The 16,763-nt window shown below is 41.0% G+C and overlaps 5 protein-coding genes across 5 annotated transcripts; 3 read left to right on the forward strand and 2 right to left on the reverse strand.

Moving 5' to 3' along the window:
- Window positions 1-855: 855 nt before the first annotated feature.
- Window positions 856-1,590, reverse strand: HO133_007958 (uncharacterized protein; the record flags this gene model as incomplete). The annotated part of the gene is made up of 1 exon (XM_037298826.1): window positions 856-1,590. One exon carries the CDS (start codon window positions 1,588-1,590, stop codon window positions 856-858), a length of 735 nt encoding a protein of 244 aa, XP_037156162.1.
- A 7,700-nt stretch (window positions 1,591-9,290) lies between these two features.
- Window positions 9,291-10,397, reverse strand: HO133_007959 (uncharacterized protein; the record flags this gene model as incomplete). The annotated part of the gene is made up of 2 exons (XM_037298827.1): window positions 9,291-9,906; window positions 9,967-10,397. 2 exons carry the CDS (start codon window positions 10,395-10,397, stop codon window positions 9,291-9,293), a joined length of 1,047 nt encoding a protein of 348 aa, XP_037156163.1.
- A 1,156-nt stretch (window positions 10,398-11,553) lies between these two features.
- HO133_007960 (uncharacterized protein) lies at window positions 11,554-12,762 on the forward strand (the record flags this gene model as incomplete). The annotated part of the gene is made up of 1 exon (XM_037298828.1): window positions 11,554-12,762. The coding sequence occupies one exon, from the start codon at window positions 11,554-11,556 to the stop codon at window positions 12,760-12,762; it is 1,209 nt and encodes a 402-aa protein (XP_037156164.1).
- Window positions 12,763-13,830: 1,068 nt separating this feature from the next.
- Window positions 13,831-14,662, forward strand: HO133_007961 (uncharacterized protein; the record flags this gene model as incomplete). Its single annotated transcript, XM_037298829.1, has 2 exons — window positions 13,831-13,857; window positions 14,057-14,662. The coding sequence occupies 2 exons, from the start codon at window positions 13,831-13,833 to the stop codon at window positions 14,660-14,662; spliced, it is 633 nt and encodes a 210-aa protein (XP_037156165.1).
- Window positions 14,663-15,342: 680 nt separating this feature from the next.
- Window positions 15,343-16,596, forward strand: HO133_007962 (uncharacterized protein; the record flags this gene model as incomplete). Its single annotated transcript, XM_037298830.1, has 1 exon — window positions 15,343-16,596. One exon carries the CDS (start codon window positions 15,343-15,345, stop codon window positions 16,594-16,596), a length of 1,254 nt encoding a protein of 417 aa, XP_037156166.1.
- Window positions 16,597-16,763: the final 167 nt, after the last annotated feature.

The following is a 16,763-nucleotide window of genomic DNA, read 5'->3' on the forward strand; positions in this document are numbered from 1 at the left end:
AGTGGCTGCAGCTCTCTTGTTTCCATTAACCCCTCCGTCTTCGTGCGCTGTCCATCGTTCGCATTCCCATCCTTAACCAACATTCTAGGGGCATAATCGTCATCATTATCCGCCACCTGAACTGCAAACCTAATCGTCATCCAGCGGTTTTAATTCAATTTCAAACCCTCCTCAGATGCTGTAGCTCTGCTACATCTTTATCGTGCCTATGAACTCACAACATTCTCCGAGGCTGCAATACTCATCCCAAATCTCCGACAAGGATACACGTTTCACACAACCTCCCTCGCGAAGAGCGCTGGCGTCAGTGAACAACGATTACCTTGCGGACTGGTGGATTAGAGGAATGGATCAGTGCTGGTGACTCAGTAAGTGCTCTCGGGAAGGTGACTACAATTGACGCTTTCTGTCGCTGTTTTCGGACCCCTTTCCACGCAGTCTGATTATCGATTCGTCGCTGAGTCGCGTCTCGTCCTTTTCTTCGAAGCTAGTACGCGTGGCTCACGGAAGCCGAAACCAGCCTATTGCTTTCATTGTCACACATTCAAGCCTGCTTCTCATCGAAAAGTCTCTTTCTACGTTGATACTCGCAATGGCTATGCTTACAATCTCAAGCAGTGTTGATATCATTGTAGGGAGGGTAATGTGCAACTTGAGGCGCCTGTATCATATTCTCATCTCCTGAGATGCCGTAGTACTATACGCACCTTTCTTGCCCCAGGGCCGATTACGGTGTATTCACGTCGCTCGGTAGTCATATAAGATAGGGCGCGCTCCAGAGGGTGCATGGCATTATGGTATAAGGACTTCCGTTTCTAACTGCCTGAGATAATTATGAATTTACCCTTGCCCCCGTCAATGACCGCTGCTCTGCCACTTCCGCAACCGGTCCAGGAATTCGCCAACGACTTGCACCTTCGAATGTGACGGCTCCATCTGCGATCGCAAATCCTCTTCATAAGCCTCCGCCGCCGCAATAAGAGTCCTCAGCCTAGCCCTCTCCTCAGAACCTTCGGTAGGCAGCCGGCCGCCAAGATCCTGTTTAGTCTGCAGCAAACCGAATATCGGCATCCAAGTCATGAGTAAAAGAACGCCCAAGTTAAGAAGCAAAACGGTCACCAAAATCAGAAGACTGTGGGGCTGGCTCTTCGCATACGCGGCCCACGCGGCCTGACAAAGCCGATACCATCCGTCAATCAGATCGGTGGAGACGCCCAGGCCCACTGCAAACGCAACAACCTGGACGTAAAAAAGATGACGATCTTCTCGATCAGGGTTGCCAGATGTCCGGATCCTTTCCCCCCCGGGGCCGCTGTGCGGAGAGGTTTCGGTGAGGCTGAAGAATCGCGTGGGTTGATCCGAAGCTATATCGTCGGCTGTCACGAAGAAGAGACCGAGTAGGATCAGCCCGCTCAGTATCGTGGGCATCACGGAGGCCAGCCAGCCGGCGAGGGAGTCGCAGTCGCCGGGGCTGTCGTATGTCCACGAGACGTGCACGGCCAAGGCAGCGGTGGCGAGTAAGGATAGATTGCGGTAGAAGGATTCGCGATCCGGGTGCTGGTCCATGATGCTGCGAGTTGAGGATAACATTTTGGGCGTGTGAGGTGAGAGACGGTGGCAGTGTGTAGCCTGGCCTAAGAGGAAGGGAGGGTAAATGCAAGATATGAGGACAAAACTTTCAAAGATTGAGCGCCTTTTGTAGGGGATTTCGCATGCGGCTAAGGCTTCTGGCTTGCTCAAATTCTCTCATCGAAATGCTTCGTCGATGGAATTCCTCAGCTGCACTTGGCATTCGTTGTACTATCCCTAATAAGCATCCCTCTGTTCTCGTGATGAGTACTGCAAGAAAGCCAACGACTGGCTCTGTAGTGCCACGTAAGGCGGGAAACATGCATGAGGCTTCTCAGCCGTGTCTGCGGTCAGCCGGTGGAGTCCACGGCCGAGTGCATTTCATTCCTGCCAGTGGAAGGCTCAATCTCGTTGGAAAGCAGTGGCAGCCAGCGGCTCGAATGATTTCTTCAAAGAGGACACAGCGTTGAGTGGACTCCTGCTCATGCCATACTCTCATGCTGCAACATTTTGACTCTGACTTGTCGAAAAACGACCTCCTCCCTCCAATCTGCCGCCACGGTCACTAAGCGTTTAAGAAAAGTCTCGGGGGCTTTCGGTCTGCTTTGTCTTTGGGCCATGATGCATTATTGGGTATTTGTGTTTTCTAAAATGGAAGATCCAGAGCGTAGTGTGGTGTTACCGCCACAATTAGATCGCGTAATCGAGTTTGTGAGGAGACATCGTGGATTTATGTTTATGAGGAACTGAGCTTATGATGAGATTGGAGGAAGTAGAAGATGGCACTCAGTACCACGCTGAGTGATGAAACGCTGGAAGTCTCACCGACCTCTGTCAATTGGGGAAGGAAAGCTAATCATAAGTCTTTGTAGGGTGAGGATCGTATGAAGTCTTAGCTTCGTGCTTGAACTCACTCTGTGTTGGAACGACTCAACACTCGCTACCACTAGTACTCATTCGGTCTAGTCATAGGTATATGAAGGCATTCTCTGTACATAGATATCCTTCTTCCTTAGATATTATTAAGAATATTATATCTAGTGATAAGTCTTATTATAGTAGTAACTGTATATCTAGATATTATTAATACTAATTAGTATACTTTAATACTAGTATATAGATTAGTAAGGCTATACTCTTAAAGAAAGTTCGTTTCGATATCGCTGCGGTATTTCACACGGTTCTATGTTACTTAATCGATTTCGCTTATTATAACGATTCGATTAAATAGAACTATAATTTCTATAATTTCTACGACTCTTACTTAGTAGAGAAAATACTTAGAAAATACTAAATATTATTAAGCTTTATATTATATTAATATATAACATATATTCAAAATGAACTTTAAGAATAAGAAATCTAAATTTTTATCTTTAATTAAATCGTCTAATATTATAACTCTATAATAATTAAAGAATATACTATCTAAAGGAGTTAATCTAATAAATACTAATGAGAGAATCGAATAATTCGTTTATTAGAGAATATAAGACTACAATAAAAATAAATAAAAGTCTCTCTCAGATATCTTTATTAAGGAATTTCGATAATTTGCTAAAAAGAACTTTAAGACCCTTTTCAAAGACTAGTAATATAGCTTATAAAATTATCTACGAATTAATAAAGTCTATATTAAAAAAGAATAAGGAGTTTTAATAGTCGAATTATTGGCGAATATAATCTAAGAAGAAATCTTATAATTATTGAATGACGAGAACCGTTCTCTATTAAAGCATTACTCTTCTCAGTAATAGTCTTATTAGCCTTATCGATCGAAGAATACTATTTCTCTCTCCTTGTAATTATCTTATTATTAATCTTATTAATCAAAGAATACTATTTCTCTTTTCTTATAACCGCCTTATCGATTGAAGAATTCTACTTTAATTCTCTTTTTAATATTAGCTTATAATCTAAATTATCGAGTTCTATATCTATTATTCTCGCTTTATAAAGTTATTTAAAACTTTAATATCGAATAAAATCACGGCTATAGTAAGAAACTTACTACTCTAGTCAAATTATATACTATTAAGAAGAAGTATAATAAGAGTTTTATCGAGAGTCTTAGCTATAAATTTATAATTTTTATAGATCTTTATAAGAGAGTTGAGATCTCTTAATAGATTCTTTAAATAGTATTTTTAATTATACTAAAATCTATAGTATTACAATATTATTACTCTAGTTATTAAGGAATTAATCTTACTATTTAATAACTCTTCGATTAATTTTAAGATTATTTCGAGGGAGAAGAATATCGTCGTTTTATACTTCGTAAGTGAAATAGTATTAGTCTAAGAGGCTTACTCTAAGCTAGTTCTAAAAAGAATAAGAAGATTATCTTTAATAAGATGATTTAATAACTTCGTTAAATCTAAAGAGGGCTAAATTACGAATTTCAGTTAGATATAGTACTTCGAAATAAGATAATTATCTCTTATAGTAATATCCCTACATATAGTATTATAATTCTATAATAGACGATTATAATTACGAGACTAATTAATAATATCTATATTATAATTAAGAATTACGAAGAAGTTATAAAGACTAAGAGATTCAAGTTATTTAGACCTACAATATACTTTACTAATCGAAAGTATTATATTAATTAATCTCTAAATTAATCTTAAAATCAGGGTAATTATAGTAAATCGTCTTCGAAAATAAATAACTTTTAGAAGTACTTTATCTATAGAAGAACACGCTGTTAATTAATTAAGTATATCGATAAGAAACGCTAGAAGTCTCGAAATAAGTTCGCTAAGCGGTTTATTAACTCGATTAATAAGCGATATAACTTCTATATTTAAGAGTTTAAAGGCTAGAAGAATAAGATCGAGGATTTCGAGGCCTTAACTCTCGACGTTTAAGAAATCGACTTAAAAGAGATCGAAAACTTTATTATAATTACTTTTATAGTTATATCGAACTAAGTCTAAATATATTACTTAGAGCTTTCCAGCTATTTTATATATTATAATATTATTAAGTCTAGCAGCTTTCTTATCACTAGCCGATATATCTTAAAATAGTTTTATAATATTATACTAGATATCGAAGTCGTACATATATCTACTACTAGATACAATTAAGTAAAAGCCTATATAAGGGAATTTAATATATAATTAAATGTTACTATTAGTAGTATTATTACTTAATTTGAAATTAAGATAGTAGCATTAATTGAAAAACTTATAGTAAATTCGCTTATTGGCCGAGTCGATTTCCACGTAATATAAACTAATATTCTATTTCTACTATATATTTAAGATATAAATAGACTAGAGATCTATCTAAATAATCTTAAGAATTAAGTTATTTTAAGAAATAGATCTATAATCTTAATTATTCGCTTTCACGAATATTTATTCTTAATATAAGATCTTATATTAATTAATTATCTAACTAATATCGAGTTATATTAACTATATCGTTAATTTAATTATCTCTTAATTAATAGATTTATTCGAACTCTAAAGAAAGCTGGCTATAACGACTTCGAACATCGTTATATACTTAAACGAATTATCGAGTTCTATACACTCTATTAAAAGCACTCTCAATTCTTAGATCGTTTTAAATTCTCACTTAAAGACGAGGATAATATCTATTTTAATTATATAATTATTATCGATATTCTCTATATTAATAATAGTCTAGTTCTATAAGTTATTAATAAGAGAACTTTATTTTAAGCCGCCCGATAATTAATAAATATAACTATCTCTTATATATAGGATATACTTAGATTATACTAGATAGATATATATATTAAATCTTTAGATATTATTATTTATAACGCTAGAATTAACTTTAATAATATCGAGTTTAGATAAAATGCTAGAACTCTAAGTATTTAAACGAAATGCGTATTAATTAAGGTTGCTAATTCTATCGACCTAATAAAATAATATTATACTCTATTAAGACGAGCCTATTCGATAATTACTGCGGAATTAAAGAATTAAAATATTAAGAAGAAGATTTATCTATAAATAACTATTAAGGCTATTAACGATATAGTCGAATATAATAGTTTTATTCTTATATTACTAGTTTTTAAAACCTTTCTCTATATTATAAACGACGATATATTAATTTTATCTATTATTAAGAGAGTAAAAGCTATTAATATAGTAATAATTAAAGTTATAAAACTCTACGCTAAGAGATAGATTAATAATACTTTATATTAGCGAAATAGCCTTTAGACTATAAGAATATATAATACTCTAATTAGTTCCTCGATACTAATATAAAGAATATATTAAAAGAAATAAACTAAATTATATAAATTGCTAGCTACTTCTTAAAAGATATATATCATCGAATTATCTAATAATTCTATAGACTTTCAAGTTACTATTATTAAGCTATATTTAAAAGAAATAGATACCTTCATCGAGTCTCTTAAGCTTCTCGAATAAGAATCTTCATAATTAGACGATACTTAATACGAAAATAACGATAATTAAGATTATTAAGACTCTTCTTAAGACGCTCTACTACGTTATAACTCTCCTTAATGTTAATATATTCTTATTTATTTTTAAAACTCTATTAATATCACGATCTATATATCTAAGTTTATACTATAGCTATCTTTATTAAACTTTTAGATATTCTAATAAAAAGAACTAAATAGACTATTTAAAAAGAATATATTTAAGATTATAAAAATCGAAGATATTCCCATAGAAGCACGAATATTTAATAATCGTTTTATGAACTAAATTAAGAATAAGGATATCGAGAAAGTCTTCGAGAAGTCGCGACTAGTAGTATAAGTATTTAATAACTCGAAGAAGTATAGGATCCTTATCTAGGCCCCTATTATTTAACGAGTTAATTAATGATTTATTATCGCTCTAGCGTTAATTATTCTATAGCTATCTCTATATCTACGCGATATTATTTAAATATATATATAATCTCGATTCGAGTTAATTAGAGATATCTTTATTTTAATCCTAGCTGAAATAAAACTATTCTTAAAAATAATACTTTATATTATTCTCTCCCTCTATAGAATTACTAAGTTCGATATTTATTAATTTTAGATATATTATAAGTATTATATAAAGAAGCTGGGAATAACCCTATCTATATTCGATACTTATCTACTATTTAACGATAATACGATAATAATTATTGACTTATAAACTAATAACTCTCTTATCGCCAGTATTATCGAGTTTATAAACCTAAAATTACGAGAACTATATATCGCCGAACTACTAGTTAAGCTATATAAGAGACTTACTTTAAAATAATCTCTAAAATTTAACGAGTTTATTATTACTTTTAAGAATAATATAAGAATTAGCTAACTTAGATAAGCGAAGAAGATTTAATTATTTACGAAATTGTTTACGAAAGAATAATACGTCGCTTAGCGAGTATAAGAAGTATATATTATTACTATGTTATAGCTATAAGCTATATTTATCTTATTATACGCCGCTTAGATTATAAATCCTATTTACGATAATACTTAATATCTAAATCGCTATCTTTTATAATAAATAAAAAAAAGAGATCTCACATTTATTAAATTAGATATAATATCTCTAAGAATTATAGTTTTTATAAATTCGTTATTCATTAATAATAAAGACCTTTTTTTTTAAATCGGCTATGTAATAGCTCTAGCTGACGCTTAGAATAAGATTAATATTATTTATTAGTAATCGATTAAATATCGTCGAGTTACTAGAAGCGTATTAGCCTTTAAACTTTACGTATTATCTCTAAGATTCGACATTATAGCTATTATAAAATCTACTCTAAATTAAATCTTCTCTAATACTCTCTAGGGAAAAATATCTCTTTCTATATATATAGACTCGAAATCTCTATATAAATATCTTATTAAGCTAGAGACAATATAAGAGAAGAGACTAATAATAGACATTCTATATCTAAGATAATCATACAAATAACGGGAGATTATCGAGATTCTATAAATTAGAGGAGATAAGAATTTAGTTGATTTAATAATAAAGAATAAGGGATATAACGCACTATAACGTCTAGTAAATACGAATTATCTAGAATTAGATCTAAAAGACTAAATAAAAAGATAAGATATTAATACTAACTAATAGAAAGTCGTCTTAGCGCAGTACTACTAGAAATACGCCTATTATAATTAAATCTACGCCCACTATAGTAGAGGGAGTAATTGCGATTATAGGGATTATAAAGAAGGAATATAGTATATGAATAGCCTCATTTTCTATTTTTTGCCAGTGTTGAAACGACTTAATACTCGCTATTACTAGTACTTATTCGGTCTAGTTATGGGTATATGAAGGCATTCTCTGTATATAGATATCCTTCTTCCTTAGACATTATTAAGAATACCATATCTAGTGATAAGTCTCATTATAGTAGTAACTGTATATCCAGGTATTTACCAACACTCTGGCTTTCGAGACAGCCTGATAGTCAACGCCAAAGTAACCAAACAACTCTTCCTTTCCGCCAATGACGGCGAATTGGTAATCTCAGTCCCCTCATGGTACATAATTCACTCACTCAAGGAGATTTCAACATGCTGCCAGATTCAGACTAGCGCCGGTTACTGGACTTCGTTAGTATCACTCTTTCCTCCTTTGCAAAACCTCTTCTCTTCATTAGCAGTAACCTGTCTAGACCTCGCACTACCCCTCCCGGCAAACTTGATAGACATCAACAGCTTCGTTCCTAAGGTAGATCTTGGGAGTGCCTTTGTGACGCAGTGAATAAAATATGCATAGGCCTGCTCTACTTCCTTACTAACGAATTGAGTCCTGGTATCGTCTGTGTCCAAATTCCCCTCTTTCGGTCTACTCAAGCAAACCCAAATCCAATCCACAATGAGTGACAGTCAGTCCGACCGGAGCGTAGTGTCTTTCCCTGCCGAACTTCGACTGAAAATCTACCGCAACCTCGTCAGCCAGCCGTTTCTCGCTCTCGAAACAACTCCAGAACACTACTTCTCCGGGCCTCCCAGTCCCAGTCCCAGCGTGAGAGCAAGTTTTCCGAACTGAAGGATTTCTTCTAAACCGTATACGGGCCTGCGGTGCAGGACGTTGTGCACGGTGCTTATTACTACACATGCTACCTCGACTTCTACCCGCGCCAGCATTTGGCGAAGGATCTGAAGTTCAAGGCCGGGAAGATGCTTGAGGAGGCGGCCAGGTTGGATGCTAGAGACTGTTGAGACGCTGAAAGTTTCGTGGTGGCTGCGTGAGAGGGTCCGGATAGAAAGAAGCTGCGAGCTGCCTTGAGAAGCTGGCGGTGATGCATAATCTTCGTCGGAGCAGATGTCTTTTAGAAGAGGATGGCAAGCATTTGGAATGGTCTCACAATCTGAAACTAGGCATGGCTTGCCGTTGGGTCATCGTGATACTGTTCCATCGCGCGAAGTGAGTGACCACGAATAGCGAAAAGGTAACCACACCCCCCTCCTTCATCGTAGATATGAACGGCGTAGGTGAGGGTGAGGACCCAGGCCGCAAGGTAACGTAGAGGGAGAGGTTAGGGGCGGGAACAAGAAGGAAGACGCAATGGGTGCTGTGCCAGTGTATTCTTGGGAAGGAGATCTGTCATTGGTTCTTACGAGACTGATGACTTGGGTAGCGGAGACCATCCTGGAAAATTGAATACGTAGGCTGACAAGCCCGTCTATCAGAGCATCGCTGGCATCTTCCAAACTAGGATCGATCCTACTTCTTCTTCTTCGCAGCCTCCTCTCTCTCCCTCATTGCCGCCCTAGCACTCCTGCTTCCTCCCAACTTCGGCCCTCTGGGTTGATCGTCCACTTCCTTTCCCTTTACAGGTTTCTTTGCCTGTGCCGCCTTCTGCTGGCGGCTTGAGATAGCATCCATGAATTCCCGCCTGAATTGCTCGGCGATACGATCATCGGCCGCTTGATCGTCATTGTTCACTTCTTCATCCGGCTCATCGTAGATGTCAAGCCTAGATTCGCGCATAACTTCTTCAACGAGCTTATCTCGTTTGACATCCTCACTGTTTCGCCGCTTGCGAGGCCGCCACGGCTTACCATCTCTTCGTAAGCGAACTTTGCCCGTAGACTCCTCTATTTCCGGCTCTATGCCTTCGAGCCTGCGCTGAGCAGCTTCGGTTAAGGCGATATTGCGGAGTTTGGCGTCTGGGCCAAGGTCGATTTCGTGGAGCTTTCCCAGAGCTGCGGGCTGGCGGTGTAGCCCTGCGTCAAGCAGAGCTCCGTTGGGTGACAGCTCTTGCCCGTTTAGAGATTGCGTAGAGGTAGATTGATTTTGACGTTGACGTTTAGCCAATTCGGAATCTATGTATGCCATCCTTATCACGTTAGTCGCTGCATCTAGGTTTCAATCAAGGGTAGGTGGGGGAAAGGCGTACATATGCTTATCGGCTACGTCTGAGACCTGGCCTGTTTGAGGGGCAAAGCGCTCGATAACTGATTTGATGTCTGCCGGGGTGTTGCCCTCCTTCACTATGAGAGCATCACTGGTCTGCGAGATGCTTGAAGTAGACGTATGGCTGTTGGTGAATTCGATGCCGCCTTTTCGCGGCAAAGCAAGCTTTCTTTGGCGGAGGATTGCTGCGATTGACAAGGGCTCCTCGTCTGTCTTGTGGTGCTGAGTCTCGGTAAGGCGGCCTTGGTGAGAGATGAGTTCGTCGACGGTCATCGACTCTGGAGGAGGTGCGGATGAGTGAGTGGGTGATCCTTCGTCTTCTCCATCAGTGCGCTTGCGGTAGAACTTCCTCCGCTTAGAGGGTCTGAAGAGATCTGATGAGTTCTCGCCTTCACTTGGTAGGCTGGTCTGCATGATGACTTTTGCGTGTGTTGCGAAAGAAAGGTACCTACTTGATAATCAGTATATCAGTATATATAAAAGAATAAGGTAGGGCTGAACTAGAAAACCTTGAATTTGTATATGCAGCCAATCATCAATTCGTCAGGTCTACGCTTTTTGGTTAGACACCGCGGGTAAACAAATTAGCGTCCGCAACTATCAAAAAAATAGGTGTACGTTATTAACACATAGAATAACTTTTTTATTTTCTATTAAGTTTTTGAGATTTTTTTTTTAAATTGTAAATCGAAATATGGGCTTTCAGATAAAAAAAGAATTCCTAAATTTAGTCTTATAATTATTAAAGCGCAAGGAATTCAAATATCGCTCACCAAAGTTCGCTCACCAAAGTCCGCTCGACAGCCCTGATCAAAAAACAGGTGTACATTATTTGATTTTAAAATAACTCTTTTGTTTTCTATTAAAATTTTGAGATTTTTCTTTTAAATTATAGAACGTAATGTGGGCTTTCAGATAAAAAAAGAATTACTAAATTTAGTCTTATAGATATTTAAAGGCAAGGAATTCAAATATCGCTCACCAAAGATCGCTCACCAAAGACCGCTCACCAAATTTACTCGACAGCCCTGATTAAAAAAAACGGTTATGAATTTAATTCATAGGCCTTTACTCGTAGTTGTATAATATAATTTATGCGCTGAGGGCCTGACTCCGGTGGCTTGGGTGAGATGCTTCGATGAGGCTTCCGGTCTACCCGCAAAAGCTCGGCTCGACTGTCATGGAATCTTGCCTTGGCGATGGAGACACCGGCACCAGGGCAAGTCTGAGCGGACTTTGATCTTGGCGCTGCGGCGTTTCTCGAAGATGATTGGTTACTAGTAGCAATATTCCCCATGGGCTGGAAAGCTTGATGCAAGCCGTTCGACTTCACTTTCCTTCCGCATCGTCTCCTCAAGTCCACCATTCCATCTCCTATTATCGAGCGACGAGCCAATTAACCCCTTCATCATTTCAATCATCATGCCTTCTTCCTCGCCAATATTGAGTATTTTCAATTCTTGACAACTATGCGACCAGGCTACTCTTGACATACTGATGGTGATGTGACATCAACTTGCAAAAGACGAAGCCACGCCCTGGAGCGCATTCCGATCACCCATCCTACATCATGTCTTTGACTGTCAAGCATCTCAACGGAGACACCACATTTCTCCTCACTTTCTCTCCGAATGATAATTATCCACAGACTCCTCTAGGATCTCAATTTCAGCAGCCTCCAGGCACTTTCTCCATACTCGTTGATCCATGGCTCTCAGGTCCCACAACAATGTGGCATCCCAAATTCCTCCTTTCAAAACACACCACGCCATCGTGCATTCCGCACCTCTCACATATACCAGAGCCAAACGTGGTCCTCATCTCACAAGATAAGCCTGATCATTGTCATGAAGCTACACTGCGACAACTGGATCCCACATCACCCATCACTACCATCTTGGCCGAGCCAACAGCAGCCAAGAAAATTAGAGGGATGAAGTTCTTCCACCCTGACATGGTCCATTCGTTGCGCCCTTTCTCCGAACGAAAGCCCGATTCAGTCATTAGGTTTTACATTCCGCCAATTATTCCGGGAGGGACACCAGGTGAAGCGACCATTTCGTTCATACCGGCCAAATTGGATATGGCCAAAGTACATAACGCCATTGGAGTCACCTATCGACCACCATCATCCAGCTGCATACCATCGCGTCCTTTCTCTCCAATCTCGCCAAATTCTCAGCCACCTTTCCACCAATCTCAATATCCTCCAGCGCCGCAGAACCTGCCAATGACCCCTCCTGAATCACCTACATGGCAAAGCAGCACTCTGCGTACCGACAGTAACACCCTCTCCTCTGCCTCCACCCCATCATCCCATCAAAGCAACTCCAACCACAACCTCTCCATATCCTCCAGAAGCTCTGTCACATCCACCTCCCGCATCCATGCCGAAAAAGCATTATCTTTTATTTACTCTCCCCATGGCGTCAATTACTCCCTCATTCGTGCCTACGCCTCTACGCATCTGGTGTCCATCGCTGCTCTTCCTCTGACACTTCTGCTGCACTCTTTCGACCGCGTCGAAAATCCTTGGTATCTCGGCGGTAATGTCGCAGCGGGCTCACCCGGTGGGATCGAGATAGCGCAAAACCTGATGGCCAGATGTTGGATCAGCGCACACGATGAGGACAAGGATAACACTGGGCTTTCTGTGATGTCAGTGAAGACAAGAAAATACACGAAGGAGGAGGTTAGAAAAATGCTAAGGCAGGAGTTGGGAAGCAACGTGAATGTTGCAAATTTGGCGCCAGGAGCAGAGATGGTTCTAAAAGCGTGATGATCTCTTCTGCGAACTCCTGTGCATTACGGTATAACCACTCGGTGGCTTCTTCAATCTGGCGTTATGGGTAGGCAGGGTCTGGCCCTAGAGCGATTCAAAACCCATCGGCGAAGCGTTTGCGGGAGTTGGAAATTGCGGCATGTGTGGAGACTTTCAAGGGAAACGATATACATGAGAACGACATTTGCAGCAGTCTTTTAGCGACAGAGGCTGGGAAAGATCCTCTTTATTGATACATTGATCGTACAACAGTTTCCGCCAGATCTCTCAATCTAAAGAGCTCTGTAAAACAAGCTTGCCCCTATGCTATGGATCTTGGCTCTAAAAATGGCTGATATGAGGGTTGGAGCAGCCTGACATGTGCCTAACGTGGTCACGTCTAGTTTCCAATCCGTACAGAGTACGTCTCGGTCAAGGTATGCAGAGGCGGAGACACCCCTTAAAACAACTACGGGACCTACCCTTCATAAGACGCGTCCACTGAAAAAAATTCCTCGACCATGTTGCCCACATCGTCCAATCTCATCCCTATCCCTATCTCCAAGCCTCATCAACGCAGAAGATGGAGATGGTGCGACTTTGTTTCCTTGTTTCAGGGTGATCTCGCGGATGAGTAGAGTCGAGATAAGAGTTGGCTTCTGAAATGTTGGTCATGGCATGGAAGGACGTCGTCGTTGGTCGTCGGACTTGTTTTGTAAGATACGTAGAATTTGACGAATCATGGGACAATCATATCATATCGTTATTGACTAGCAACGGCTCGATGCTGGCCTCGGACTCTCGGAAATCTTAGCGAAGACATCCACTACTGGTCGGATAGTTGAAGCTACTTTTCCTGATATATTTGCAGTTGGCGTGCATTTGTTAACTACCTTAGCGGAGAGTCTGTATCCTGAAATAAATTGTAAGCACTCTAGGGTGATGAGTGGTGTTGTGAATTCAGAGTCTCGAATTCCGCTAGACTAGACTAAGTTTGGCATTAGTGGAAACAGCCTAGTGCCTCTCGTCTTTTGCATCTGGATCACGCTCTTCCTCCAGAATTTGGTGTTTTTCTAAGACAACAATATGACATTCAGACCTCTACTACGACAGGTAAGCCCTCCTACATCAATTGGCAACCCTTGATATGAGCTGATATGTCTAGCGTCCTATTCCCCCCTCGGCAATCGCTGCTCTCACCGCCGGCCTGCTTCTTTATCCATATTCTACACTTCACGCTGAGGCGCCTCCTCAAGAACTTGCAAGGCATTGAATCGTATCGTTGCTTCATTGTGCTAACCGTTCAATGTAGCTTCCTCGGAAACCCATCTACGATGATCTCGCTCTGCTTGACCCTCCCAAATCATCCCCAGCACCCAAGGAAGATTCCCTCCCTTCATCTCCGACGCCAACAGACCGTCTAGCAGGCCAGATAAAACATGCCCGCCTCTTTATACACGCCCATACCGTCAGAACGGAAGATCGCCTCAACAACTTCATGTCCACTGTCCTCCACCAAGAACATTCTTTCACCCAGACAATTGCTTCCTTGGCTCCTCCTCCCGAAACCCATGAACGTGTCATGCCAGGCGCGCTCTATGTTCTTGTAGCGGCAATGACAGGCTCAATAATATCTCGAAACCGAAATATACTGCTGCGGGCGACAGTGCCGTTCGCGGTGGGCTTAGGAGCTGCGTGGATTGTGCTGCCTGTTACGACGAGAAATGTAGGGGAACTGGTGTGGACTTATGAGGAGAAGGCGCCGGTGATCTCTATAAACCATATGAGGGTTAGGGGGGCGATAGAAGAGGGCTGGAGGCAAGCGAAGATTAGAGAGGAAGCGACCAAGAAATGGTTCGATGAGAGGGTGGGAGAGAGCAGGGAAGCGGTGGAGGGGTGGGTCAGGAAGGGTAGATAAGGTACCTCATGTCTATTCCAGGAATTTTAAATCTCCAAAGTACGAGGACTCTGCTGACCATGTCGACATTACTAGGCGATTGCTTCCGGAACTGCAACTGCCAACTTGTGTACAATAGAAAGAAGCCAATGCTCGGAATGGAACACGAAGTGTTCTTCTTCAGCATAACAGTCATGCTCTCGCCGAAGGGCTTTTCCGCGGTTGTAGCGCCCAGAGTCCGTATTTAGAAAAATTGACGAGACCCTTTTTGGTGAGTTCACGATGTCTCTTTCTTGTTTCATGATTTGTACTAGGCCTCCAATAGCATTGGAAAGTCCCTACCGTGACTATTGGGAATGGTTCTATTGAATTATATTGCAATATCACGTGCAGAAAAAATAAATATAATGCAATTTGAGTCACAGCTTCGAGGTACCGTCCTTGGCTCGCGACCATTTAATATTGAGGCCTTGATCTCCCAATTGAAGCGTGCAATTGCAGTTGACTCTATAGCACTCTCAACATTCACTCTACGCTTATAACACGATCAGAAATCTTTCACATCGGCGATTCTAGGGCCTGGATTCAATAAGATGCTTGGAATTGAGGAAGCCCCTGAAGATCAAAAATCGACAGCATGCCCCAGAGGCGTCACTGGTTGCGGTCTGCACGAACTCCCTGCCGAGCTGCTTATTGCAGTAATGAAGTACTTACCTGATATGGCTGCACTTTCGAGGCTCTTTACCGCCTACCCAAGGACGTTCATTATTTTCAACCTGATCAGCAAAGAAATATTTGCCGGCATTGTGGACAACATGTCAGCTGAGCTTCGAAACTCGGCCCTGGACGTGCTAGCCGTTCGAAGTCACCCGCCAATTCACCCAAGCCAAATCACCGATTTCATCAAACATCATCTCGACGCCAAAGTGTGTTATACTCAACCCCGCTTACGCCGGTATCCGCTCTCTGCGATTTTGGACCTCATCACAATATCAGAGAGCATCGAGAGTCTCACGGAATCCTTCGCCAGTGATCGTGTCCTAGGTCCCTGTATTAGGCATAGTATGCCACTCTCACCGATAGAGCTCCACCGGATCCGACGCTCTTTTTGGCGTTTTCAGCTTTGCTACGACATGTGTCATCCAGAAGAAGTAAGTTCCTCTCGGGAGATTTGTGAAGTCAAATCCAGAGGCACTAGACAATATGTCCAATCTCAGAGCAAACAACCTATCAGCGGCAGCGTGCCAAATTGGCTTCAAGGTCGCAGCGAAGCATACCGTCCAGAAGCCTTAAGCCGTTTCCTTCCCAATCTCAGTCGCTGGGAACACGATGAGCTTGAGGCCGTTCGTTTCCATCTCGCACTCAAAGTCAACCGCCTCCAATACCTTCGGTCGTGTGGTTCAAAAGATGAACTGATCCGGGAACCCGCGCTCCTCCAACGCCTAATCCGCGACATCGATCACTGGGATACAGGAAGCCCGGAGGACCATGTCTTGGTCGCAGCTTTCAGGCAAAGCCAGCACGCTAGATCCCATCCTATTGTCTGGCATAGGATTCGCCATTGTTATGATGCCAGTATTCCCAATACACCTCGCAGATTTGTCATACAGTCTTTGCAGGTAGGCTGTCCGCAATGGGGCTGGTGCCTGTGGGATGAGAAACGGCTTGTGAAGCGGGGCATGATCGATATTGAATATGAGGGTTGGCTCGACGGTTGGAAGATGGACGATGAAAGCAAGATCGCGAAGATTTGTGAACGGAGAGCCGCTATCGGTGAGGCTCACAGTGAGTGTATTGCCGCTCAATATACCCTTCTCGACCAAAAGATCGCGGCACAGTACGCTATTGATGCGCAAATACATTTGGACAGGCTGAGGTGGGATAGGGTTTGGGAATTGGGATCCAAGGAACGAAAGTGGATGCCCACGGAATTGGATTGCATATACAGCGGCTGAGCCGTTCGATGTTCATAGAGTGACGGTAGAATGCAGAAGGGATTGTTACACGACTGCTGATTAGACTCGCCCTGAATCATTTGATAACATGCAACGCTCTCGCTCGTCGTTCATAACAGTTGAGATCTACCGAGCAGTTTGGATTGCCGTGAGTCTTGCTTTTATCT

This window comes from Letharia lupina, assembly GCF_014066315.1.
Source record: "Letharia lupina isolate WasteWater1 chromosome Unknown contig_4, whole genome shotgun sequence".
Classification (NCBI taxonomy): domain Eukaryota; kingdom Fungi; phylum Ascomycota; class Lecanoromycetes; order Lecanorales; family Parmeliaceae; genus Letharia; species Letharia lupina.